Source organism: Gallinula chloropus (genome assembly GCF_964237585.1).
Source record: "Gallinula chloropus genome assembly, chromosome: 5".
NCBI classification, from domain to species: Eukaryota; Metazoa; Chordata; class Aves; order Gruiformes; family Rallidae; genus Gallinula; species Gallinula chloropus.
The window spans coordinates 17,551,915-17,579,704 of NC_140090.1; the positions used below are offsets into that span (position 1 = coordinate 17,551,915).

At 62.7% G+C, this 27,790-nt stretch overlaps 1 protein-coding gene across 1 annotated transcript; it reads left to right on the forward strand.

Annotated features, from left to right (window-relative positions):
* Window positions 1-608: 608 nt before the first annotated feature.
* ASIC4 (acid sensing ion channel subunit family member 4) lies at window positions 609-27,790 on the forward strand (the record flags this gene model as incomplete). The annotated part of the gene is made up of 10 exons (XM_084265372.1): window positions 609-1,184; window positions 24,729-24,873; window positions 25,046-25,173; window positions 25,265-25,424; window positions 25,823-25,879; window positions 25,984-26,137; window positions 26,511-26,602; window positions 26,870-26,949; window positions 27,303-27,407; window positions 27,671-27,790. The coding sequence occupies 10 exons, from the start codon at window positions 609-611 to the stop codon at window positions 27,788-27,790; spliced, it is 1,617 nt and encodes a 538-aa protein (XP_084121498.1).

Genomic DNA, 27,790 nt, shown 5'->3' on the forward strand with positions numbered 1-27,790 from the left:
CGGCACGGCTCCGCTCGGCACGGCACGGCTCGGAACTGCACGGCACGGCACGGCTCCGGCAGCTCCCGAGCCATTCAAACAAGTGGCTCCGGCAGCACTTGGGAGCCAGGGCTGGGGAGAGGGCGCAGAGCGGCTCCCTGCCCTGGAGGCGCCGGGCCCTTCACACTGCCTCTTTTCTCTGGTGCTCGCTCTTTATTTGACGATGAAATAATGTTGACATGTCTTGAATTATTAAGTATTCCCTGGATTTTATTAGCACATGATGCCTAAATGCTGCCTGTATCTGCTGGGGTCTTAACCAGAGAGAAGCGAAGGAGAGAGGCAGAGAGACAGAGCGAGGGAGAGGAGAGAGAGGGGTTTTTGACAGCTGTATTTGTGCTGATAAGCGAAGGCACAAGGAGACGATCGACTAGTGAGACAAGAGGGAAGCAGCGGCTCGGAGCTGCTGAGAGGGGCTGCGCTTCCCTCCCGAGACGGCTCGGCCCTCCCGGGACCGTGCTGGGGCTTGGGGGGGACCTGAGCCCCCTCCCAGCGCCTGGCCGGGCTCTCGGACGGTGCCTGTGCCGGGGGGCAGCTCGCTGGCTGGGCACGCCGGTCGCGCGGGGCAGATGCCGATTGAGATCGTGTGTAAAATCAAATTTGCCGAGGAGGATGAGAAGCAGAAGGAGAAAGAAGAAGGGGATAAGGAGAGCCTGATTGAGGAGCCCGCTCGGCCCCGGTCCCGGGACCTGGCCACCTTCGCCAGCGCCAGCACACTGCACGGCCTGGGACACATCTGCCGGTCGGGACAGCTGGGGGTGCGCCAGACCCTCTGGGCGTTCGCCTTCCTGGTCTCGCTCGCCTTCTTCCTCTACCAGGCGGCCAAGTCAGCGCTGCTCTACCTGGAGCACCCCCACGTCATGGCCCTGGACGAGGAGGCCATCCGCGAGATGGTCTTCCCCGCCATCACCATCTGCAACATCAACCGTTACCGCCACTCGGCGCTCACCGACGCTGACATCTTCCACTTGGCCAACATGACCGGGCTACCCCCCAAGGACCGGGATGGCCACAAGGCCACGGACCTGCTCTACCCTGACCCTGACATGGCCGACATCGTCAACCGCACCGGCCACCAGCTCGACGACATGCTCAAGAGCTGCAACTTCAGCGGCGAGAACTGCTCATCCCGCGATTTCACTGTGGTGAGTGCACATCTGGCTCAGCTTCCCTGGGGGCCCCCACCGGCGTGGGGGGCACCCCCCCCCCGCTGGCCGCGCCTTGCCAGAGCAGTGCTCTCTGGCTTGTTCCGGCTGCTGAAGTTTGCATCTCTCTCTGTTTGAGTTTCCCTCCAAGTTTCTCATGGAGAGAGAGAGGATCCTCCGTGGGAGCTCTCGGTTAGGGCACTGAGCTGTAGGACCGGACTGCCGGAGGGGCTCGCAGGCAGGAGCTGGGGTGGGGGGGAAGCGGCGCTGAGTGGTCCCTGGGGTGGGTGCACAGCGGGCAGAGGGAACACTGGTGTGCAGAGCCCTGCTCCAGCCTCTGCTTCCCCCTGGGTTGAAGTGCTCTGTCGCAGGGTGCTTTGCACAGCGCGAGTGCCTGAGCGGGGTGTGTGTGTGTGTGTGTGAGGGGAAAGGGACAAGACCCCATCGCACACAGGGGAGCCGTGCTGCGTTTGAGGTGTATGTGTGTGTGACAACTGCTATGTCCGTGAATCTGGAGACTATCAGAATTGCACACGCACGTGTGTTCACACATACATGCCGGAGGCAGGGTTACCCCTGGGCGAGGAGCGGGGGGGGGGGCTGCCCGGGATGCCCACTTCCCCCCCCGGGGCTTGCCGGCTGGCCCTCTTCCCCGCTGCCCCGGCGCTGAGCTCCGGGGCCGGGAGCCGCCAGCGTGCAGCTCTCGCTAATATTGAGCCTGGAATCGCAAATCCCCGCTGTGGTTTGGGAAAATAAATGTGCTGAACGGGCGGAATACCTGATGGGACCCTTTTCAGACCGTAATGACTCTGGAAATGAGCCGCCTCTCTCCTACGGCTGCCAGGGGCTGCTGCTCGGCTGGCTCGCTGCGCTCCCGGGAGCGGTGCTGCCAGCCGGAGCCCCCAGCCCGCTCCGCGCCGGGGTGGGAGTGCGGGATGCCGGGGGGGTGGGGGGAGGGTGGGGGGGAGAGGATGTTCCGTGGGGCTGGAAAGAGCTGATGCAGCATGTCCTGTCTCACTTTGTGCCCAAAGCTGGCTCGCTGCGCAGGGTGATGATGTCCCCAGGAAAGCTCCGTTTTGGGGGGGCTGCTGCTGGGGGGGGAAGGATGGCATGGGGTACTGCAGTGGGGTGAGAAGCAGCAGAGGGCAGCGGGGTGGGGGGGGATACATACAGCCCCACTCCTCCCGGGGTTTTGCTGGGCTCTGTGCCTGAGTTTGAGGGGATGAAGTGCAGTTCAGCAGGGCTGGGAGCAGGGAGCTCCGGTGCTGGACAGTCCTGCACAGAGCTCGGCCATGCTGGCTCCTGCTCCGGGGTCTTTCCAGGGGATCCTGCACAGCTTTGGCTAGCTGCGGAGGCAGCGAGCCCAGCCTTGAGCTGGGCAGCTTCATGGCATGGCAGTGGGATTTGGCGTGTGCTGAGCCACACAGCAAGGCTGGCAGGGCAGAGCTCAGGTGGATGGGGCTGGGTACAAGCTTCCCACAGCGTGGGCACGGTGTGTGGTGTGTGTTGTGCTGTGTGGCAGCAGAGAGTGGCTGCCAAGATGGTCACCGGGACCTAGTGTCTCAGCGGGTGGCTGTGCAGGACCAGCTGGGCTGCCTGTCTCAGCTGTGCACGGGTCTGCCCTGGGGATGCCCATGCAGCTGGGCTCTGGTGTGCCAGCACCCTGCGCAGGAGCTGGATGAAGGCACGAGGATGGTTAGTGCCAGCCAACCCCCAGCTCATGGCCCAGAGAAGGGGAGCCTAGGGCTCCCGCAACCACCACCTTCCTGTCCCCAGCTCAGCCCTCCAGCCCAGCCTTCAAGGCATCAGGAGCTGTCAGCTTCTCACTTGCCTGGAGCAAAGGGGTGAACCTGGGCAGGAGAAGTGGCAAGCTATGGGTACGGGAAAGGATGGGGGAATATGTGACCTCTCCCTGCCACATGCCATGTCCCAAAGCCTTGCCAGGGAGCAGTGGGACCTGTCGAGGCATCACACCATTTGCAGCTGGAGCCTCCTACTCCTGTTCCCCAAGCTGAATCGGTCCCTCGTGCCTCCTGGGAATGACTGAAACACAGCGCGAGCTGCTCAGTGGCAGGCATGGTGATTCCCAGCTGTGATGTGTGGGCTTGGGCACTCCTATGCCTCCCAGAAGTGGCCCTGACACAGGGCCACCCTGCACCCAGCCGTCATGTGGCAGGGAGCTCCAGGCTTCATCTGTCCCAGTCCTGGGTCCCCATGCGTACCTTTATGTTCAGAAAGCTCTTGTACCCCCGCTGCAGTGGGTGGATACATGAGTCACAGCATGTCCCAGCAGTGATGGAGGGCTCTCAGACTGCAGTGCACTCCAGTGGGGCCAATGGCCTGGGGTCGCAGGGTGCCCAGCCCACGGCAAGCAGCCCCTGGAGCAGAGGTCATGTCCCCAGGGATGCTGGAGAAGGGAAGGAGCTTTTCCTGCTGCCATGCTTGCAGTACTGCTGGAGTCCTCCCTTCTCTCTGAGCGTGAGGTGGACTTCATCCAGAGGCTGGAAGTTTTACAGCATGAGGGTGGCCAAGCTGTGAGGCCACCACAAGCTGTCCGTCTGTCTGGGAGCAGGAGCAGTGCCGAGGCTGGAGCGTGTCCCCTCGTGCTGCCGCTTGCAGCCCGCGCTCACGCAATAAATAACTCGCGCGGATCCTTTAAGTAAGAGCCGCGAGTGGTAAATGATCTTCCCCTATTTAACGTCACAAATCCACGTTCTTTATGGGATAGCAAATTAAGAAACTATGGGGGGAAAAAAAAAAATCCCCAGCGTAAGCATCTTCTGTGCAATAAAGCCCGGGCGGGCTGTAAATCTCCCCAGGCGGCAGGAACAGCCCTGAGCCGCAGCAAGGCTCCCTGCAGCCCCGCTGACAAGCGTGCCCCCTGCATCGCCTGCCAGGGGGCCGTGCTGAGCCCCGGCGAAGCCTCTTTCCGAGCCCCCCAAGCCATGCCCTGCCCCGCAGCCCCCCTGACCCCCACTCTGCCCAGTGGTGTGAGGCTGGGCTGCCCCCGCTGCTGCCCGGTGCCCACCGGCACGCTGCCCGGTGCCTTGGCGAGGGCGGCGGGCGCGGAGACTTGCCGGCTGGGCGAGCGCAGCTGCGGTGCCGAGGGTGCAAAGCGTGCAGAGCTAGAAATCAATAGCGCTCTTTACGTGCCATTAAGCAGGAGGTTGGGAAGCGTCCCCATGGGGCTGGGGCTCAGCTGCGGCAGGTGGCCCACGCCTGCCCTCGTCCCCTTGCCTGGCACTCCAGTACGGCCACAGCCCAGGGCTAGTCTTGGCCACATCTGGGGGCACTGTGGGAAGGGAGAGCTCACTCTCCTGGTGGTGCTTTGGGGATGGGGGGGGACAGACAGTGGGGGTGGGCAGGGGTCTGGGGGCTATGGGAGGAGGTCTGTGGAGCTGGTTCACCCTCGGCTGGCAGCAGTGGCTGCGGCAGGAGGCTCTGCTCATGGCCGGGTGTGAGCCCCATGCCTTTCTCAAAACCTCATCCTCTGTCAAAAGCCTTTTGTTTCTGATCTGTAGCTGCCGAAGCCAGTCTTGCCAGGGCTGGAGGTGGGGGAGTGCAGGGAGGATGCTGAGAGCTGGCAGTGACGCTCGGTGTTGGCACGGGCCCCAGCTCTCAAGGCAGGGCCTCCCGCCTGGTTGGGACACGGGTGGCACAGGGGGTCTCCCCAGCACCCCGTGCAGACCGTAGGGGGAAGCTGAGATGAGGGGAGTGTCCTTGGCTGCACCCCAGGAGCTCCCTGAGAGATCCCACACAGGGAGGTGGGGTGGGCAGCAGGTTATCACCCGTGCCTCCTCTCAGCAAGTCTCTGCCACAACCCCCCCCCAAACCACACTGCTCCCGACGCAGGGACTCGCTCTGACCTTTCCACCAGAACCATACTTAACATCACATTTTCAGCCTATTTTTACGCTGGGTGAAAGAGCTGAACTCGTTGCTCCTCACCTGCCCTGTTCTGCCTGGTGCCTGCTCCATTCCTGGTGTTCTCCCACCTCATTTTCCCTCTCCCCCGAGCAGGTCTGAGTGTGTGCTGGGACGGGGTGGGGGTGGGAGGGCTCACCAGTGGCCCCTCAGCCCCTTACTGGGATCCAGACACTGTAGGACCTGCCCCATCTGGGTTACAGAGGGGCTCCAGGGACAAACAGTGCCATGTGGATCCCATGCACACCCGAGGGTGGCATGGCTGTGGCAGTGCTGGGTGTCCTGCCATGCCCAAGCTGGGCTGGCCGTGTCAATGCTCAGGACAGTCTGTACCATCCCTCATCCATCCCATGCCAGTGAGCTGCTCGGCCGAGCCCAGCCGTGCCCATCTGGGTCACCACACTCACCAGACCCACATCCTGCAGCTCCAGCCCAGCACCCTGGCCACCTCCCTGGGGGCTTTCAGCCCACCCAGTGCCCACGGTCCTCACAGCCTGGCCGCCGTGCCTGGGCATGCCCAGGTCTGTGTCCGGGTGGTGCAGGCGTGCTGTGGGTTGGTAGCACTACTGTCCGGAGCGGCAGCATCTCCAGCACTGTTGTTACACATGAGCCGCCCAGGCACGGCTCGAGGCGCTGCTTGTGCCAGAAAACGGGGGACTTTAATGCAATTCGTTGCCATTTAATTTTACACAATTCCTGCTGCTTAATCCACTGAGAAATGCTAATTTATACAATTCACGTCTAAAAATAAATGTCAGTCCAGCAGCTCCCAACAGCGGGTAGCTGCTCCCACCAGCCCTTGTCAGAGCCTTGTATGGGGACCCCATCACAGAGCCCACCCTGCTGCTGGCCAGCTGGGCTATACTTCTCCCCACACAGTACCTGGGCTGTGGCAGCACATGGGTGGATAAGGGGTTGATGAGGGTTTGGGATATCAAGGTGGCACAGTGAGGGGCTGGCTGAACTGAAGGGTGTCACCACAAAGCCCCTCAGCACCGGGCAGTGTGCCAAAGGGACACCGGATGTCCCAGTGATCCAGATCTCTTTCAGGTGGCTGGGAGGTGTGAGGGACCTGGGTCTCCTGAGGTGTCCTTGGGATCCCTATCGCTGTCCCATGGTTTCCCACAGGAAAGATGGGCTCAGCCCTTCACGCAGAAATACCCTGTGCTGTTGCTGGGAGTGCACAGGGTGAGCAGGGGTGCCCTGGTGTGAGGGGCTGGTGTGGGGTCATGGGGCTGCACGTAAGGGGTCCATCCACAGGTTGGGGTAGCCTCTGCCTGATGGAAAGGTATTAATTGGTTGCAAAGCAGCACTAATCAATGTGGGAGATGAGGGAATTGCACACCCTGCCTGCTTGGGGAGCAGGGATGCATCATTAGGTCCCTAAGGAGATCGCTCTGCAGGGAACGGGGAGGGGGTTAGTTTCTGCAGGGAAGTGGATCCACAGCTGGGAAGATCCCATGCTCAGCTCCCCGTAAACCCTCGCTCTTGCCTCAGCCTATCTTCATACCTTGCTGTCCTCCTCCCTAACCCCACCAGCCTTTATGACTCACCCCCTTATCCCACCCTTCTCCCACCCTTTTGCTGGGCAGACCCCCACGCCACCCCCATTCGAGTGGGGTGGCACTGGCACCTGCAGCAGCAGCGGGGAGGGGGTGCTGGAGCAGCAGGGCAGGCGGCGAGCGCCATGGCCATGGGTGCCAGCTCCCTGCGGGTGCGGGACAAGGCGGAGGCACAGGGGGGTGCGGAGGCGACACGGCGGGGGAGCGGAGATGCTGGAGGAGCCGTCGGCTTTCCCACCGTCTCCCTGATTGAGATCAGATCACTGTGAGCATAAAAAAGCTCTCTTCATAATTATATTTAATGAATTGACTTTAAAAGCTCTTACGCTCTTATCTGGGTAATTTAATATCACACACTTAATAAGCCTGTCTCCGATACAGGGGGGAGCCAGCGGCCAGGACGCCAGCGCCTGCTGTGGCTCCCCGGGGACATGGGACGTGCTGCAGGGCCAGTCCCACGTGCCGGGCTGGGTGGGTTGGGGGCACTGATGCCCCTTGGAGCCAGACCACCCATGGGTGTCTGTGAGGCAGTGTACCCCCCTGAGAGGGGCAGGCACCTTGAATGGCTGTGGGAGGGATGGGGATGGGGCACCCATAGAGACTTGGCCCTGGCAGCGGGGATCCGTGGGGCTGTGGGTCTAATTGGCAGTGGGGACACAGGGCTGTAGGGCTGATGGGGAATGGGGTGTTCACGGGGTGCAGTGTGGCTGTGGAAGGCTTGTTGCCATGATCTTTGCAGCTTTGCCCCCCCGACTCCTGTGCTTCCAGCCAGGGTGCTGGCTGCCTCCCTGCAGGCAGGCATCACTGCAGCCTCCGCAGGAGTCCCCAGCCCCCCCACGAGCCATCGGTGCATGCATGCGGGAGCCTGCGGCAAGCTGGAGGGGCTGACTCTGCCATATGGAACCCAGGCCCCGGGGACCACAGGAGGCTGTGTGTGGGCTGAGACCTGTGCCCTTTGGCCATGGGGCAGCCCCCATCGTCCTCTGCACTGAGCACTCACTGGGCAGTGGGGTGGAAAGCCACTGTCCAGGCTTGTGTCCCCTGTGTGTTGGAGCCAGAGCTGCTGGGAGCTGGGTGATACCCCCAGCCTGGCATCACTGGGAGGACCCGCTCGGTCCTCCATCACTTGGGAATCAGGGATCCAAGGGCATCCCTGTGGAGTGGAACCTCCCAGCATCCCTGCCTGCACTGCCCCAGGACCCATGGCAGGGACAGGGAGGGTGACAAGGGCAGAGCGCACGGCGCTGACCCGCAGCCGGCCATCCCCGGGCGCCATGGTGCCTGGCAGTGCCGGCTGCTGTGCCAGCGCTCCGTGCCAAGGCCGGGCGGGCTGATGGGAGGCGTGTGCCAAGGCAGAGGGGTGGGGGGTGTGTGCAAAAACACAGCTGCCACCTGGCTCTGCGTGTGTGTGGGGGATGTTGGGGGTGTGTGGGGGGCAGCCCCGGGTGTAGCAGGGACCCCGTGCTCCCCGCCGGCGGCGCGGGGCAGCCGTGTCGGGTCTCCCTCCGCGGGGGAGCGGCTGGAGCAGGAGGTTTACGGAGCTGCACTAAGTGACGCAAATGGTTTGAAGCCCATAAAGAGAGACGGTTTTATGTAAGACGACTATATAAAGCGCTGCTGTTCTGCCATTGATGAGATATAGGCCTTTATTTATAGAAGGCAATGTTTGCGGTGCGAGCACTGAAAGCCAGCCAGGGACCCGCAGATAGTGCGTCGAGTCATTTCACATGCAGCTGCCGTCGACACTGTTCACACATTAAAGAAAAAAATTAACAAGTTTGCAGCCAGTCAGGTGGAAAAAACAATAATTGTCGAAAACCGTATTTCCCCCTTTTTCCAATAACAAATTGCTGGAACGCTGCTGGGGAGGCTTGGGCTCGCTCTGGGGAAGGATGGGCTGAGGCTCCAGCCAGACTGGGGGATGGAGCTGGGGTGGGGGGGGGGCAGGCAGGGGCAGGAGGAGAGCTTGGGCAGGGATGGCAGGGCTGTTGCCAGCATCCAGGTGGCTGGCAGGCAGCAGACACCCCTGCCTCAGCATTTAAATGGTTCTGTAGGCTGGGGTGATGGTGCAGGCAGAGAAGCAGGGCCATGTGCGTGCTGGGGGGCTGAGGGGGGGGCGTCAAACAGCAGGAGCATATGGCTGAAGGTGCTCACTGCAAGGGGGGCTCTGGACCAAGCCCCGCTGGGGTTTCCTGCCTGCCCAGCATTGCCTCTCCCCGCCTGTGCACACAGGGATGCTCCGAGGTTATTTCTTTGCCAGATGTGGCTGGGATTTTACTGGAGAGCAAGCAGTGAGTCCCTGTGGTCAGAGTGCCCTGCCAAATTTTGTTTCATGCACGAAAGGAGGAAAAACTTCTCATGATTAATTGTGCAATAGGGGAGAACATGCATCTCTCTAACCTGCTCCTTGCCGGTCGCTGGCCTTTTCTCCCAGGCACTGCCCTGAGACGCAGCCAGAGAGGACGTGGTAAGCTAGTCCCCTGCATGGCTGTGCTGTCAGGGTGTGAGGGCAGGAGGGTGCCGACACCAGTGCCACTTCCCAGCTCTGCAAGGACTCTGAAGGAGAGGAAAGTCAGCCAGGGCTTCACAACAGTAGAGCAGAGTTGGGCTGGTGCTTGAGCAGCTTACCTGCAGCTCCCTGTGCAGTTCTGCAGGCAGCTGTCCCCTGCTTACACTGCAAAACCTTCCCCCCATGCTCCAAGATGTGCTTCGGTGCGTGTGCTGCACCAGCCATGGGCACAGGCAGGGTGATGCCAGCCCCGTGTGTCTGCAGGTGCATCGCCATGTTGGCAGCAAGCAGGAGGTGAGGACAGCCCTGCCACTGAGCCCATGGCACCATGCTGCCAGGGTTTAGGGACTGGACCCGCACCCCAACCCACTGGGACTCAGGGCTCTGGAAAATGCCTGCCCTGTCCCTGGGAGACATCACTGCCTGCACAGCCGGTCCTCCCCAGCCACCCTCTCACTGGGCCCCTCGACAGAGGCACCCCCACCTTTCCGTGCCCCTCCCTGGGCACAGACACAAGGTGGGGAGCATGGTTTGCCCCCGAGCAGGGCTGCTAAGCACTGGCTATGCTCAGCTGGACTCAACAGGTTTTATTCCAGCAGAACAAAAGGTTCCCTCCTGGCTGCAACCCAGGGAAGGCAAGTACAGGAGTGGGGCGAGTAGAGGAGTGGGAGGATCTGTGGGCACTGTGTTCCAGTGGCATGAGGGTTGGGGACCCCTCTTTGTGTCAGGGAGCTCAGCTGGGTTGGAGACCCGCGCTGGCCCCTGCCCGCAGTAGCTGCGCAGGTGGGGAGCGGGGGCTGGGGGCACCCACTGGCCTACTGCCTGCCACCAGCCCCTGGGATGTGCAGGGCGGAAGGGGAGAGGAGGCACACGCCTCGTCAGAGAAGAGCCCCTGATTAATCACTAACCGCTGGTCCTCGAGCCAGCAGCTCATTAGCAGTTTAATTCCTGGTGCGCTGGAGGGCCACGCGGCGCTGATTGAGCCGGCCGCACTCCTCTGGGCAGCTGCAATCAGGCTGGGCCCCCCCTCACCCCCACCCCATCACAGGCACAGTGAGTGGCCATGGCCATCGTGCCCTATGGGTGGGCTGGGTGGCGAGCGCTGCAGGTACAGGGGTGATGCGAGTGCTGCAGGTACTGGGGTGCTGCAGGTGCTGCAGGTATGTGGGTGATGCAGGCGCTGCAGGTACAGGGGTGATGCGAGTGCTGCAGGTACGGGGGTGATGCGAGTGCTGCAGGTATGGGGGTGATGCAAATGCTGCAGATACGGGGGTGATGCAAGTGCTGCAGGTACAGGGGTGATGCGAGCACTGCAGGTACAAGGGGGATGTGGGTGCTGCAGGTACAGGGGTGATGCAGGCGCTCCAGGTACAGGGGTGATGCAGGCGCTGCAGGTACAGGGGTGATGCAGGCGCTGCAGGTGCTGCAGGTGCTGCAGGTGCAGTGGTCAGGTGCGAGTGAGGCACATTGGTGACGGTGGCTCTAGAGGGCTGGCGGGCATCCCCAGGGGCAGGAGATGTGCCTGCATCTCCTCCTGTATCCTGGGGTACCTGGAGTGTCATGGTCCCCGCAGTGTCACGGGGCCGTAAGCAGCTGTCAGCAGTGTCAGTGGCGGTGGCGAGGGGCTGCGCTTGGCTGCACGGGGATATCTCACCAGCCTGTCATCCCTGGGGACAGTGGCACCCCACACATCCCTGTGCTGCCCCATCCCTCCACCACTTGCACCTGCACCCACACAGCAAGGGCTGTGGGTGGCACCCGTGTCCCTGCCTGCACCCTGGTATCCCTGCCACCACCTCAGGCTCTTTCCTGCCCTACATCTTTCTCCCCGGCTGGGAATCAGCCTGGGGGACCCCTCCAGGGCTGGACTGAGGGTGCTTCCTGGGACCAGAGGAGCAGGGCAGGGGCAGGAGGGAGCTGGATGCCCAAGGGGAGCAGGCACCAGCCATGCATGCTACACATGGACATCATACTCCATCCTGGGCATGTGGAGGTGTATACCACCGTGCATCCCAGCTTCAGGGGGTGTTTGCAGCTCAATTGCCCCCCTTTGTCCTCCAAATCCTGCTGTGCCCTTCACTCCTGAGCTGCCATCCCTGCAATTTCTTTGTAGCCCAAGGAGGGAGGGAGGGAGGGACTGTGCGACAGAGGGAAGCATCTCCATCTGTCTTCAACGCTCCAGTGGCTGGAGCGGGCAGGGCAAGGGCCTTCAGGTGTCCCTGCTGAGGGGCACAGCGGGGCCAGAAGGGATGGGGTGCATATGGGGGAAAGTCGAGGGCCACACTGGGTCTGTGACCCCTGCAGAGGAGGCAGGGCCAGCACCGCATCTGCTGCTGCTGCCCCCAGGAAGGGCATGGAGCATCCCACCTTCCTGGGCAGCACGGGACAGAGGGCACTATGCAAATCCAGCCTAGATTGATGCAGGTATTAATTATGTCCCAGCAGCTCAGCTCCTGCCCAGCAAGGCAGGGTGCTGGGTGCCACGGCTGCTCATGCAGGAGAGATGGGTTCGCTCTGGCAGCGTGTCCCCTGTGCCTGTCCCCCCTGTTCCCAGCCTGCCTGTGCTGTGCCAGGCCAGCCCTGCTCTCCCGGCCCCATGGTGCTGCCCGGCCCAGGGGCCAAAGTGGGCACAGGGAGAGGGCAGGCAAACACTCTGAGGCAGGAGCACTGTGAGTGCTGTCAAGAAAGCTGGCATGCTCACCTCTGAGGTCCCGCTAATCAGAGAGTGTCTGCAATTACACGTGCTAATTACGGGCAGAGGTTCACATCAATTCCTGCCCTGCCAGCACGGTGCTGGTCTCACTGGGGCACGATGCTCCTGCGCAAGAACAGGAGCAGAAAACCGGGGCTGCACAGCCAGCTCCCCCTGCCCAGGCAAAGTGTGTCAGAGCTGGGCCCCCTGCCCATCCCTATCCCTATCCCTATCCCTATCCCCATTCCCATCCCCATTCCTGTCCTGTACTGGCCATGGGTCCCGCATGTGTGTGCTGCCCTTGGGGCCCCTGTGTGTGTGTGCAGCTGTGACAGGTGCTCCATCCCTGAGTGCCTGACCGATCACTTCTCAGTGGAGTTGCTTTTCAGAAGGAGTTTTTCAGGCTCTGACCCCCCTGCGCTTCTGCCGCTCTGACATCCTGTTTCCTTATCGCCTGACATGACCTTAATTAACTCCCCCAGCTGATAACACTCTGGGCTTCTCCTCCAGGAGCTGTATCGCGGCATGATGTCCTGCATCACCCGCTCAGGGACCACTGCAGAGACCACACAGGCAGCCTGGACCAAGGGAGAGAGGGGGCTGCGTGGTGCCGGCGGGGCAGGGCAGTGATGGTTGGGGACACTGGGATGACGTGGGGAGGATGGGTCACTACCATCAGGGCTGGGTTGGTGGTGTGTTGAAAGTTGCAGGGGAGATGCTGACGAGGTGGAGATGGCTGTCCTGGTACAGAGGTGGGAATGAGGGGGGTGTGTGTGTGCTGTGCTGATGCCTAGGACAGGGTGGCAAGGGCAGCAGCGCCCATGGCAGCAGCATCCATCCCAGGCAGCCCAAGGTGCTGTGTAGCAGCATGGAGCGGTCCTGGCTCTCCTTGAACTGCCACAGGCAGGGCACGGAGGGTGTTTGGTCAGAAGCTGGGGCAGGGGGCTCAGGGGGCTGAGCTGTCTGGGCCCCCCACCCCAGGGGGTGCCAGCCCTCCTGGCTGCCCCTCGGGTGCCGGCCCAGGTGGATGGAAATGCTGGCACTGATGACTTTTGTAGCCACTTTATCTCCCGTGCTCGGCAAATATTGGCGGAGGGGAGCTGATTCAATAGCAAGGTTTGCAGATGGGAATCTCGGCCTGTGATCCCGCCAGCTCCGTGCCGCGTGGCATCCCGCTGCCCGTGCAGCAGCAGCTGCTAGCTGGGGCTGAGCCTGGCCTGGGCACAGCCCAGGGCATGTGGGGCTTCTCCCAGGACCTTCTTCCCACAGGAGTTCCCACGGACTGATTCCCAGGAAGGCAGCAGTCTGAGGCAGCTTGTGTCTTCCAGAGCGGGGTCCCTGCTCAGATGTCCTGTCACTCAGATGCCACCGGACCAGGGGGATGCTGTGAGCCCTGCAAAAAGCAAAAGGTGCAAAATGCTCTCAGCCTGTCTCCTCCCACCTTGCAGCCAGGGAGCCCTCCCCACAGGTCCTAGTTCTCAAAACCTTATTCCTGCCCATCTCAGGGGCTCAGCTCCTATCCCCCAGCCCAGGCAGTGGGTACGATGGGGGCCAGTTGTTCCTAGGCCATGCATGGACAGGGTGCAGGTTGTCCCCTCTGCTAATGCTGCCTGCAGATGCAGTGGGAATTGGATTTTCCTGAAGCTGATCATGTGGTGGAGACCATGGGCATTATGGAAAGCACCACAGCATGTGATGTGTGGACTGCTGCAGGCAGCACATAGTCCTGGGAATATGGTGCTGTCTCCGAGCAGGGGCAGGGGGAGACAATTTGAAGGACAGAGGAGATGGGAGCTGCCAGTGCTGCTCCCCAGTGTGTGGGAGGTAAAGAGGGCATGAGGAGGTGGAAGGACACCCCAGCTGAAGGGGCAGGTTGTCCTGTCCCATCCCATCCCATCTCATCCCATCCCATCCCATCCCATCCCATCCCATCCCATCCCATCCCATCCCATCCCATCCCATCCCATCCCATCCCATCCCATCCCATCCCTGCCAGGACATGTCCCTGGTGCCATAGCAAGTGCTGAGAGGGAGACACACAACTGGGAAGCTTCTGCAGATACCAAGGATGAGCACAACAGTGATGTGGCCCAAACATACAGGAGGGGCAGACACCCCAGGAGTCCCAAGACCTCCCCAGCCCATCGCTGCCTGCCTGTCAAGCAGAAGATGGGCATACAGGGATACGGAGATGCGTGGTGCAGGGTCGTCCCTGCTCGCTGGTGCTCGTGCCTCCTTCCCTGCCCAGCAGCCCCAGGAAGGGACCCCCTGCCAGTGCTGGGGTGCGGGGACTCTGCTGATCAGCCCTTCTGCCCGAGAGCACGCAGGCTGGGGAAAGCCAACCCCTATCATGTTTGTTCCATTGATTTAGCGCCGCGGAGAGGGTTTAATCAGCCTTTAGCCTGCACGCTCCAGCATTAAGAACAAATCCATTAGCCACGAGATAACCACAAAGGGTTGCGCTGAGGCTGGATGAGGTCCCAGCGCCTTCAAGATGCAAATTGGCAATCAAAGATCAAAGCTGCGCAGCTCCCTAATCTCTACTAAAAGGGCTCAGCTATTAACGAGCCCTTTCCTGCTGGGCTGTGATCACCCCACTTCACTTGGGCTCCCGAAGTGCTGGTGGGGTTACACCATCACCCCGACTGGCCCCCCCTGGCCCTGGTGGCCCTGTGAGCAGGCCTTGGGGAGGAGGGTGCAGCCAGGGCTCAGGCTGTTTGTTTACATGTTGTTTCCTTCAGTTCTGACATGCTGGGGTCAAATTCATGTTGGCAGAGAGCAGAGTCCCCAGCATCTTCAGGGAATCGGCGGCTGGAGGGGAGGAGAAGGGGAAGAGGCAGGAGCAGGGATGGAGTAAGGTGGTGGGGAGGCTATGCAGGGCTTATGTGGTGACTTTGGGGACAGGGAGGGATGCTGGCAGGCAGCTGCCCCTCCCGCTGCTCAGGGATTTAGCCTGGTTCAGCCCCTGCCTGGCCGCACCAGGTGGCTCAGGGCAATCCCTGCTGGCCCCAGGGAAATCAATGCTGGGGACTGCAGGATGGGGGTGGGGAGAGGGGCAGGCAGCAGGGTGTGGGTGAGGGACCAGGGCAGAACAGGGTGCCTTGGAGCATACTTCCCTTTCTTGGGGTGCCCACCCCCGTGTCACCCCGGGGCAAAGGGTATCCAAGGGCTGGGCTCCCAGAGCCACCCTGCTGGCTCCTGCACAATGCTGGGGTCAGACTGCAGATTGGGGGGCTTCCCCCTGCTTCCTGCCCAGGCCATCCCGCCTGCAGTGGCTGCACACATAGCCAGCAGTGCTGTGAGTCCCAGCTGCCCTGCACCATGCAGGAGAACTGTGAAGCCACCGAGCTGTGACAGGAGCAGTGCTGCCAGCACTGTCAGCAAATCTCTGGCAGCACAGATGTGTTCTCTGCTCTGCCTGGTCCGGCTTGGGGACCAGCATCCTCCTGCATCCCACTGCGATAGTGGGAGGTTGGGTGAGGCACCCTGGGATGGGCAGGCAGGGCAATCTTCAGCCCTGGCAGCAGGGAGCACAGGGTCATGCTCAGCTCTCCTCTGTCTGCAGACCCCCTGTCCTTGGCAAGGGGCTGCTTGTGACTCTCACAGCACCCCCAGGCAAGAGGAGAAGGCAGCGAGGTGATGCCAGCACCTCAGCCAGGGTGACAATAAACCTTATCAGTGTAAACCCATTCGTAGGCAGCAGGATAACCTCTGTGACAACCCTTCTAGCGTTGAGCACCACGTCAGAGCTGTGGATTTATAGATAAATGTCACGGCTGGAGGGACCGTGTCTGTGACAGCACCTGCTGGCTCCTGGGAGGTGACCCCCTGCTCCTGCCCACCCTGCCCTGTGGCCACAGGAGCTGCCATGGCCAGGCTGGGCTAACCCAATGACATAGGCCATGGTGTCCCCAGTGGGATGAGCAGAATAGAGCTGGTCTGATGCCTGGGAGGGAAGCACCTGGGTAGGTGAGGATGGAGGGAGTAGGACATGCAGGACAAGGTGGGATTGCCCTGCTTGCTGTCCTGGCCCTGCTGTGTCTTACATGTACCATTCCATGGAGCCCTGCATCCCCCATCCACCCACGGGGGGCGTGGGCATCGCGCGGGCCGGACCCCCGGAGCACGTATGTGCAGTCAAAGCCTGGGCAATGTGTGTGTGCATGTGTGTCACCGGCAGCAGCGTGTCCTGAGGCTGTGTGACAGCGCCGTGCCTGCGTGACCATGACAGCACTCTCCGTGGGCTCAGTCTCTGTGCGCATCCCTCTGTGGTTTTATGTCCCCCCCTCCCCGTGCAGCCTCCCCGCTCCAGCTGGGCAGCGGGGGCGGGTGGAGGGGGGGGTGAGGGGGGATGTGTGGGGGATGTGGGGCTGTGTGCGTGGGGTGCCGGTGCTCCCGGCGGCGCAGCGGCCCCGGCGGAGGCTGCCGAGCGGGGCGGGCTGGCACGGCACAGCCGCGGCCCCAGGCCAGCGCGCCCGGCTCAGCTCTTACATCTCCTGGCGGCGCAGCCGCGGGAGCCGTAATGAGATGGAGCAGCAGAAGGACGGCGAGATAAGGCTGCCTGCGCTGCCCCAGCAGATTAAACGCTGGGATTAAGCAGGCGGTGCCAGCTCTGCTGCCTTTTTATCTCGCTGCTTCTCCCCTCTTATTCTCCCGCAGTCGATAGAGAACGGTCTCGGAGCTGTCAGCAAAGGAAATTGCCTGTTAACCCTTTGGGGACGGGCGGCGTGGAGCTCCCTGCGCGGCTGCTCCCAAAGAAAAGCGGCCCCAGGGACGGCGCTGCCTGGAGATCTCTGCCCGGGCTGGGCGGCGGGGCCCCCCAGGAGCTCACCCCCCCCCCGGAGCTCACCCCCCCGCCCTGCAGCGCCCCGGGACGCGGCAAGGCACGGCACACGGGATCCGCACCCGGCCCGGAGCCCCCAGCACCCGCCCTGCCCCGCTGCGGGCCCGGCGGGGTGGCGGCAGCCAGGGAGCAGAGGATGATCCAGCTCTGAAAAGCAGACCCGGGGACACTGCGGGCGCTGCTTTTGGGTACCATGGGTGTTCCCTGCTTCCTCCAGCCTGTGGGATGGACGGGCTCAGAAACCCAGCACTGGGAATCCTTCCCTGGTCCTGGGGAAGCGACAGAGACCAGCTGTGGCCGCACAGCACCGTGCGTGGTGGTCTCCTCCAGTGGCCAGGGGGAGCCCGCTACCCAAACCCATGATTATGGCTTTGTCTGTGCGTTTTGTTGGGTTTGCAGGCGCGAGACTGAGCCGCAGCCCATCCCAGCGCTTATCCATAGCGTACTGTGCTGAGCTGAGCTGAGCTGAGCTGTGTGCCTGGGGTGCTGTGCTGGGCGCGGGGGTGTCTGAGGATGGAAGCCGTCTGGAGAGTGCCAGAGGGTGCACAGAGTGATGACAGGATTGCTGCTCAGCACAGCCCAAACCCAAACCAGGGCGCATGTTGGCAGCTCAGCACGCTCAGCCTGGCATGTTTAGGGGTGCAGCTTTGGTGCACCTTTCCCATGGGGACCCTGAGTGCCTCCTGAATCTGCCCCACGGCTTTACCCATCTCCCTCCCAGGGGATGCAAGAGGCAGAAGCATGGGACAGAAACCTCCTGTGGCCCCTGACCCACATGCTTAGAGAGAGACCGGGGTAAGTAGGTGGTGAGCTCAACATCTCAGAGAGGTTTGCTCACTGCGGGAAGGTTGAAGTGAGCTTCCCCAGCTCCTGTCCCTCTGCCTCTCCGTGCCCCTACCCTGCCATGAAGCACACCTCCACTCCACTGCAGGTCCCTTGGTGCTGGTTCCTTCACCTGCCCGGATGACCCTTTCGGTGGATGCTTTAAAATACTTAATGTAGGCAAACCATGTGAAAGCACAAGCCACCGGTTTGTGAGGTCTGCAGGGAGCAGGTTAGCCCTGGCCAGGTCCTGACCTGGGCGGGACGTTGCCCCAGGGCCACTGTGGGATGGAGAAGACAGAGTCATGCATCTGTGTGAGCCGGGGACCTTGCCAGAGCAGTGTGTGAGCCCTGGGCAGCTGGAGCTGAGGAAGCTGCTGGGGAGCTGGAGCAGATGCAGCGCCAGGCAGCCGGGCTGCTCAGGCAAACAGAGTCTGGATCGGGAGAGGAAACCGGGAGCGATTGGCACGTGCAGGCTGGCAGGCTGGAGGCTGCGAGGGGATGGGATTGCTGTTTATAAATACATCAAGGGAGTAAACACCAGGGAGGGAAGAGAGCTATTTAAGCTAAGGGACAATGCTGGAATGAGAACAAATGGTACAAACTGGCCGTGAATAAATTTAGGCTGGAGATGAGGAGCTCAGTGAGATTCTGGGACAAATTCCCCCCAGTAGCAGGGGGAGGGGAAAACACAACTTTGCTATGGCACTTACACTGGGGTCCCCAGCCCCTCACCTCTGTGCCACGGCCACCCTGGCTCCATGCGGCACTGGCAGCTCTGTCCCCCCCAGCTCCTGGCTTGGCTGGTGTGGGACTTCTGGGGTGATGGCTGGCAGGGAGAGCTCCTGGCACACAGGTTTGGGTGTGCCATCACAGATGCTGCTCCTGAAAGCAGGATGGTGCCAACATCCCCCTGCTTTACTGATGCCACTGGCAGTGCTGGGGCAGATGTGCAAGGTCTCCTTGCCTGCATGAGCAGTGCGTCCCCCTGCCATGCACTTCATCCCTGTGTTCCTTACCCACCAGCAGCAGAGAGCCCTGGTCTGGATCCTGCCTGCTCCTGGGGTCACTGGGTTGCAAGCTGGGCCCAGTGCAGAAGCTCGCTCACCCTGCCAGGCACTGGGGCTTGGTTGCCTCCCTCCACTCTGCCTGGCTGGTGGTGCAGCCCACAGCACAGCTGAGCATTTGGTATTCCAGCAGCGAGCCTGCTTGGCACGAGAGGGACTCTGCCAGCCCCACACACCCGTGTCTCTGCTGCTGGCTCAGGCCTGGCCAAGGGGGCTCAGCTGGCACAGGCAGGCCTTGTGGCACAGAGGGGCACATCTGTGGTGGCAGGAGGGGTCCCAGCCTCTGCAAGATGTGCCCACAGCATCCCCTGACCCCTCTGCCATCCTGCTGTGTTCTCCTTCCTCCTGGGGAAGTGGGTTGGAGCGCTGCGGAGTGGAGAACAGCCCTTTGAGGGACAAGGGGAAACAAAGAGCCCAGCCCAGTGCTGCTGTGCTCTGCCTGGGGGCCAAAGGTGCCCTGGTCTGCCAGGACTCATGCTGCAGAGACGGGTGCACCATGGGAGCCATCCTGGATGCTCTGTGTGGGGCAGGGGGCTGCACCGAGGGGCTGCCAGTGTGGGGGATGGTCATGCCTCTGCCGAGCTGGGGTCGAGCCAAACTGGCACCGTTCCCCAACCCCCTCCTGGGAGCTGGGAAAGGAAATGGTGCGACCGTGCGTGAGAGGGGACGTTTGCAGAGGCAAAACCATCCCACTGGCTCAGAAAATTGCTGCAGAATCGGGCTTGAAATGAGTTGAAATTGCTGAATCCAAGCGGATCTCATATCCCGGGCAGTTGCAATGCTGGCGTCAGCGCTGCGGCTTCCCTCCCGGGGCACCCAGGCGGGGCCTGGCCGTGCCACTCGCGGGGAACGGGCTGCTGGGGACACAGCAGAGGGCTGCCACAGTGCAGGCGAGGGACATGGGGAGGGGCTCCAGCAGAGCTGGGCTCTGGGGCCTGGATGGCTGCAGTGGGGGGCAGGAGCAGAGAATAACGGGGCAGTGGCGTCGGTGTGCCGTTGTCCAAGCTCTGTCATCCCAGTTTGGCTGCAGCTCCTGTGCTATGGTGCTGGAACAGGCTGCCCAGAGAGGTGGTGGATGCCCTGTCCAACCAGGTTGGATGGAGCCCTGGGCAACCTTGTGTAGGTCCTCCACCTGGAGGTTGGTGGCCCTGCCTGTGGCAGGGGGGTTGGAGCTCTATGATCCTTGGGGTCCCATCCAACCCATGCCATTCTATGATTCTATGATTCTATGTCTCCTGGCCCTGGGTATCCCTGTACCTCCAGATCTCTACTCTCATTCAGGACACAGCATTTTCAGCCTGTGAGGCTGCTTTCCTTTATACCACAGCTGTGCCTGGGCTGATTTGCTCCCTGGGCTGGGGTACCTGGAGATAACCCTAAAGGTTACCCCTGGACTGGTATCCCTGTCAAGGGTGGGCAGCACTCCCATGTCTTCACATCCCTGTCCCCCATACCCCTGTGGTGACCATTCTGAGGGGTGTCTCTGTGCTGGGGTGCTCACTCCTGCACAGTGTGCCCATGCCCAGGGCCTGTCTGCCAGCTGCGTGTCCCAGAAGGGATGTGAGAGCCGGGCTGTGTGTGCCAGCAGAGATGTGGGAGCAGAGCTGAGAGCCCTGGGCATGCAGGAGCAGGACACACCGGCACCGCACGTGCCGCAGCCCGTTTCCCTTGCATGGAAACATTTGGCTGGAAGCTTAGCACGGCCTCTTGTCTCCTCGGAGCAATCAGGATTTGTCGCTGCTTGCAATGTTTAACGTCGTCTTCCAGAGGCTAAATACCGTGGGGAGCCGTGTAAGCCGCGGAAATACCTGCATGAGCCGGGATCAGCTGGAGGCTGGCACAATGGGCTGACAGCAGCAGGGATGGGGCACTGGGAGTGTTGGGCTGGTCCTCGTACCCCCCAGTGCTCACGGGTGGGTTGGCGTAACCTGGGCTGAAGATGGTGGGGTTCAGCACCTTGTTCCCATGGGTCTCCCTGCAGCAGGGGGGCAGGACAGTGAGCCCGAGGGAATGGGGGGGGGGGGAATGGGGGGGAGACAGGACACCTCAACGTGTGTGGGATCAGGAGGAGGATGCCAGGGCCTCCAGCGATCTCTGGCTGGGATCTGCCTGCTGAGGCACAAGCAGCTATTTCTGTCAAGGTCAGCATGTCTCCACGGCAGAGAGCAGGGAAATGAGGAATCGTGTTGAGAAATTACCTCCCTAATGGGGTCTCCCCTGCACGTGAGCGCGGCGTGGGGATGCCGGCATGCGGCAGCTGAGTGGGGAGGCTGACACACAGTGCGGGAATCCTGCCACCCTGGCCCTGAGGCTACGGCACCCATGGGTGCCCAGTGAGTGAAGTAGGGTGCCTTGGGGCTCCTGCCCCAGGCACCATCCCTGGCTGGACACGTGTGCTCCAGCCCTGCAAGGCACTTTTCTGGGTCAGCTGCAGGGAGGAAATCATGTTCCCTGTGCACGCAGGCTCTTCTCTGCCCTTCCTCCTCCTCCTCCTCATGCGCTCCCTTTTATCTAATTGGGTTTGTCATGCTGGAAAGGCAAAGCCCTTCAGGACTGTGCTGTGCTCTCGCCAGTGCGATTTCACAGCTGGCCTTGGCACCCTGGCAGCCGACAAGTAACTCAGCCGGGTGCCACAGGCACCCCCTCCCTCCCCATGAGCCCCTCCAGCTGTGCTTGCCTGCCTGGCGCTGCAGGGGACAGGGGACAAGGCCACCGCCGCTGCTGGACTTTCCCCTCCAGCCCTAGCCGACACCGCTCCCCAAGCAGTCTGTCCCCACATGCCCCAGCCTCTGCATCCTGTCCCCATCCCTCGCCCTGCTGCAGGGTTATTGCGATGCTGCCCGGAGATGTCTGAACCAACACGAGATGGAAGCGTTCAGAGAAATGACATTTCCTCCAGCCTAGGAAGCTCATCCTCCGTTTAAAGAAAACTAATATAAAAGCTGCCCTGGTGTGCGAGGGGCTGATGGTATCAGGCTGGCAGCCTCCGGCTCTTGGAGCCACAATAAATCTCAGCAAGGAGCCGAGCCAGCTCGAGTAGTCCCACGCAAACGCTTCGGCACTGAGGGGGGGTGTGTGGGGGGCAGGGTGGTGATGGGGGTGGGGGAGCTGAGCCGTGTGCCAGGCCTGCTGCAGGGACACACAGTCTGGGGGGGGGACACAGCTCAGGGTGGTGTGGGGAGACCCACGAGGATGCTCCCGAGAGTGGGGAGCGCACACAGCGGTCCTGCTCACACGGGCACTGTGCCGCAGCAGGGATGGTGTCAGGATCCGGGAGAGCTTTGGGGCGTGGGGGCCACGGGAGCGGCCCGGACTGCTCCACAGCCTCGGCCCTGCGTCCCCGGGGAGCTGGGCTCTGTCCCCCGGGAGCGCTGCGGCCCCGCCAGAGCCTTCGCTCCTCCGGCAAAGCAAGCACCCCGCGGCGGGACCGGCCTTCCCCGGGACACGTCGTGCCGCGGGGCTGGCTGCTCCCCACCGGTACCGGCGGCGGGGCTGGGACACTGCCCTGCGCTGAGCCGGGTAGGACCGGAGCGCAGCTGGTGGGCCCGATCCCGCCTGGTCCGGCACTGGGCTGGGCGAAAGGGTGCCGGGAGGGCAGAGAGGGAGCGGGGGAAGCAGGGAGGGAGGGAGGGAGGGTGCCCGGCGAGGCCGGCGCTGCCCTCCCCGTGCAGCCCAAATGTGGGTCCCTGCTGCCCCCTGCCGGAGCCCGGCCCCTCCGGGCCCACCGGCTGCCGGCAGCCGGGAGAGCAGCCGGGATGCTGGGAGCCGGGGTGCCGGGAGCCGGGGTGCCGGGAGCAGGGGTGCCGGGAGAAGGGGTGCCGGGAGCCGGGATGCTGGGAGCCGGGGAGCTGGGAGCCGGGGAGGCCAGAGTTGTCACCTCGGGTGCCCTTGGGCTTCACTGGACGTGCAGTGGAGGCAGGGTGGGAGGGAAGTGGCCTGCCATCCCTGAGAACCAGAGACGCTGCCCGCTGTCTCTGCTCCCCTCCCTCTGCCCCTGAGGCCAAACACCGCTCCTGACCTGCCTGGTGTTGTCCTGTGCCTGTCACCAAGTTACTGGCTTGGATCCTGGTCAGGTTCCAGGAGTGGCTAGAGTCACACCTTGATCAGGTGGCCAGGCTGGCAGCATGGATGGTGCTGGGTGTCACTGCTGAGGAATGAAGGAGCTCCTCTCTTTCCAGTCCCCACCTTTTACTGCTGCCCTCCTCCTGCTCAGCTGCCATAGAGTGATGGGGATGATGACCTTGATGGGGGGCACAGCAGGCCTGGCTCACCCTCATCCTGGGGCTGTGGAGGTTGCAGAAACCCCCTGGGGCCAGCCCACAGCTCGGCAGAGATGGTGACGAAGGCGGGTGCCTGGGAGCGGTGGCAGTGGGAGATGAGAGGCTGCCAGGGAGTGCAGTGCTGAGCTTTGAAGGTACCCTGACAAGCTGTCGGGGCCTTGCCAGCTGCACTGACAGCCTGGTGCAGAGACACCCCCCCGCCGCCACTGCCATGCTCTGATCACAGCCTTGCCATCACTTCAAAGCACCCGCCAGGCTCAGGTGGGTTCCCATGCAGCTTCCTGCCCCACGACTCTATTCTGCTTGCCCCACAGCCCTGCTTCTTCTGCCCCACATGGCCTAGATTCCCTGGCCTCCCCAGCTTCAGGGTGGGGGTTACCAGGGTACAGCATTGGGGACCAAGGTACACATGTGGTTCTGAGCAGCACTGCAGGAGTCATCAGCCCCCCAAGCCTGGCACTGTCTTGCCTCTGTGGGGCAGGGCCCCCAGCCCCAGAGCAGCTGTGGCTGGGAACCCTGAGGGACCAGGCAGGGGTCCAGCTGGGGCTGCAATGGCAGGGCAAGGGACAATTGAGATGAGCCAGGGTGCAGCATCCCTTAGCACAGGGCTCACACAGCACAGCTGGGACAGGACATCACTGTCCAGATATGGGTGCCCAACATGCCAGGTCACCGGGTGCTGCCAGGTCACCCTGCCTGGGGTAAAGCAATACAACTCCCCCCCTACCCCAAACTCAGCCCGGCTCAGGAAGGAATTTTCCATTCCCGGATGGGGGTTGGGGGAAGGCGTGTGTTTGCAGCAGCCCCCTCCTCTCCCTCCCCTCGCCCGTCACCTGAGCTGCTTGGGAAGGCGCCTGCCACGCTCATCTCCAGGAAGGTACAGAGCAAAAGCCTCCCAGGAGGGAGAGCTCCCTGGAGGGGACCAGGGACCCCGGGAAGCCTCAGTGCCAGCCTGCACCCCGCTTTCCGGAGGAGCCACCCTGCCTGCAGCCATGCCACTGCCCCTTGCCTGCTGCCAGGACGGGGAAGCCCTGGCAGCGGCTCGGGATGGCAACACTGCCCAGCTCGCAGTCGGCATCCTGCGAGCCACCAGGATCCCTGGGCTGCACTACATGTGCGTCCGGCCGCAGTCCCGCCTGCGCCGCCTGCTCTGGAGCCTGGCCTTCCTGGCCTCCGCCGGGCTGCTGGCCACCGGCGTGGCCGACCGCCTGCAGCACCTGCTCTCCCGGCCTGTGCACACCCGGGCCCGCCTCGCCTGGGCCCCCCAGCTCCGCTTCCCAGCCGTCACCCTCTGCAACCCCAACCGGGCCCGCTTCCTGCACCTCACCAAGCCCGACCTCTATTCGGTGGGGCAGTGGCTGGGGCTGGCCCAGGAGAACCGCTCGCTGGTGCCGGAGCTGCTGGCCGTGCTGGGGGAGGACCGCCGCGCGTGGCTGACGCGGCTCGCCAACTACTCGCGCTTCTTGCCGCCCCGCCGCTCGGAGCGCACCATGCAGAGCTTCTTCCACCGCCTGGGCCACCAGATCGAGGACATGCTGGTGGAGTGCCGCTTTCAGGGAGAACGCTGCGGCCCTCAGCACTTCACCCCTGTGAGTCCCTTCCTGGCAGGGGCAGGACAGCTGGGCTGCCCCATGGGTGCTGGGAGCGAGGCTTCATCCACCCCAGCAAGGGCAGTGGGGCAGAAGCAAGAGGGGAGCTGAGCCCTTCCAAGGGCCGCGCAAGACTGTACCACCCTTCCAGCACCTCTGTGGGGTCTGAAAAGGGTCCCTGGACCTAACCCTGCTTGCAGAACACTCTGGCAGAGACCGACCTGCTCCCTCACACCCTCCCTTTTGCCATCCCCAGGTCTACACACGCTATGGTAAGTGCTACACCTTCAATGGGGACCGGAGGAACCCACGAGTGACCCGCCAGGGTGGCATGGGCAACGGGCTGGAGATCATGCTGGACATCCAGCAGGAAGAGTACCTGCCCATCTGGAGAGAGACCAGTGAGTGGGGCTAAGGCATGGGCAGGGCATGGGAAAGGGATGCTGGGAGGGAGGGTGCTGGTCAGGTCACCCCAGGGGGGTATGGAACAAACAGGGCACCAGAGGGGAGGCTGGGCCACAGGGTGCCAGTGCTGGGTGAGTGCAGGTATGCAAACATGTCCTTCTCCCACAGACGAGACATCATTCGAAGCTGGCATCCGGGTCCAGATCCACAGCCAGGATGAGCCACCCTACATCCATCAGCTGGGCTTCGGTGTCTCTCCTGGCTTCCAGACCTTTGTGTCCTGCCAGGAGCAGCGGGTAAGGCAGGATGCCCCACGCTCCCCAGGGAGGTGCCAGCGGGCACCCAGCCTGGTGCAGCCCCTCAGTGATGCCCCTCTTGCCCTGGCAGCTCACGTACCTACCGCAGCCCTGGGGGAACTGCCGGGCCAGCGTGCAGGGCGAGCAGACGCTGCCCGGCTACGACACGTACAGCATCGCTGCCTGCCGCCTGCAGTGCGAGAAGGAGGCTGTGGTGCAGAGCTGCCACTGCCGCATGGTCCACATGCCAGGTGAGGGGCATGCATGGGGGCACCCCACTGCCCTCAGGGTCCTGCCTGGGGCTGTCCTGGCCGCTTAAAACCTGCCCCCAAAGATCACCCCTGCCCCATCCCTCTGCACCCAAGGGACATCCCTGCCCTGTCCCTCTGCACGCAGGGACCACCCCATCCTCCCTGCATGCTGGGTCAGCCCCTGTCCTACCCTCCGTACACCCCAGGTCAGACCCTTCCCTGTGTGCCTTGTACCCAGGGGTCACCCCTGCCCCAACCAACCCGCACCCAAGGGCCACCCACCCCAACACCACTACACACAGGGGCTGCCCTGCCCCACTGCCTGTAGGGGAGTGTCAAGGGTGGGGGGGCCAGAAGCCGTTCATATTCCCCCTCCTCAAACAGCCGCTTCCCTGCAGGCAACGAGTCCATCTGCTCCCCCAACGTGTACATCGAGTGTGCTGACCACACGCTGGGTAGGTGCAGCCGCAGGTGGGTGGTGAGGACACAGCCGGGTGTCCCCGGGGAAGGAGCTGGGGAGGGTTGTAGCCAAGCCATGCTGATGGGTGCTTGCCCCCAGACGCAGCAGTGGAGGACAGCCAGGAGCGCTGCAGCTGCCCCACGCCGTGCAACCTGACACGCTATGGCAAGGAGATCTCCATGGTGCGCATCCCCAACAAGGGCTCGGCGCGCTACCTCGCCCGCAAGTACAACAAGAACGAGACCTACATTCGGTGAGCTGCCAGTGCCGGGGTGTGCGGGGGGTGAGAGGGGGTGGGAATACGGGGGACCCCCACCTCACTCCTGTCAGTGTGCGGGGAGCAGGTTCTGCCATGTGCAGTCCCTGCAACATCCTCTGCCCAGGGGTGGCTGCAACTAGGGCATGTTCCCAAACCATCTGTGTCCTCCCAGCCCTCCTGCAGGCATTTCCCCACCCAACCTGGGACATACCCCTTGTATATCCCCACTGCACCAGCCTAAACAATTCACCAGTGCCCTGGGATCACACAGAAGTGGGGGGATGGGGACAGGGTCACGACCTCTGGGGGCAGTGGGGGTGGGAGGGTTGGCGACCAGTCCTTGCAGAGCGTGATGGTGTTCTTACAGGGAGAACTTCCTGGTGCTGGACATCTTCTTTGAGGCACTCAACTACGAGGCCATTGAGCAGAAGAAAGCCTACGACCTTGCCGGGCTTCTTGGTGACTCCCCCCACCTTCCCCCGGGACCCTGAGACGTGGAGCTCTGAGTCCCAGCCCAGGAGGGTGTAGGGTTGGTTGGGTGTAGGGATGTACGGGGCAGGAGCCTGGCAGAAGGGTGGCACATTGCCGGCTGTCCCCTGTCCCCATGACTGCTGCCCCCTTCTGTCTGGCAGCCCTGGCACTGCCTGCAGCTCCATTGGCCCACCCTGGGCTCCCAGCAGGTTGCACAGCAGCTCCTGGTCACAATCTCCTCCTCCTCCTCCTCAGGGGACATCGGGGGACAGATGGGTCTGTTCATCGGTGCCAGCATCCTCACCATCCTGGAGATCCTGGACTATGTCTATGAGGTGCGCTGAGCCCTCGGGGCTGCTGCTCGGTGGTGGGTGGGGGGTGGTTGCACGGAGACAAAGTGCAGAGCAGGGACTGGGCTCCCCAGGGAGGATGATCCCAGAGGGCTACCTACAGCCCCCAAATTGGGCACTCCCAGCAGGAGGCAGTGGGAGGAGAGCAGGTCCCCCAGCATCCCTCTGCAGCCTGGGGACTGGGGCAGGTGGCAGGCAGAGGTGCTGTCCCCACTGTCCGCCCCATGTCACCTGGGCAGGCAGAGGAGCAGCAGGAGGGGCTGTGCAGAGCAGAGTGCCCCTCCTACGGGGTGCTGCCTGCATGTGGGTCATGGGATGACCTCCCCATCTGCATCCAGGTGATCCGGGACAGGGTGAGTCGGGTCCTGCGCCGCTCCAAGCCGCCACTGAAGAAGCCCTCAGGCAGCATCGCCACTCTGGGACTGGAGGAGCTTAAGGACCAGGTACATTCATGGTGGGAGAGGGGGTCTGCCTGGGGGTCTGTGAGGACAGGGCTTGTGTAGCACTCACCCCTCACTCCTAGGAGGAAGGGACATCATCCCAAGAGCAAGGCACAGCGCAGCTCCACATTTGGTGACCTCAGGCTGCAGAGCTGCAGCAGCCCTGGGATGCTGGGGGAGTTCCTGGGGACAGGCTGGGTTGGCTGGGTTGAGTTGGTCAGGTTGCGTGGGGCCTGCACCCACCCCACTGTCTGCCTTTCCCGCAGAGCCCCTGCGAGACCCTGGGCCGGCACGTGGAGGGTGCCTACAACGCGGGCATCCTGCCCAACCACCACCACCGCCACCACTACCCTCACCAGGGCGTCTTCGAGGACTTCGCCTGCTAG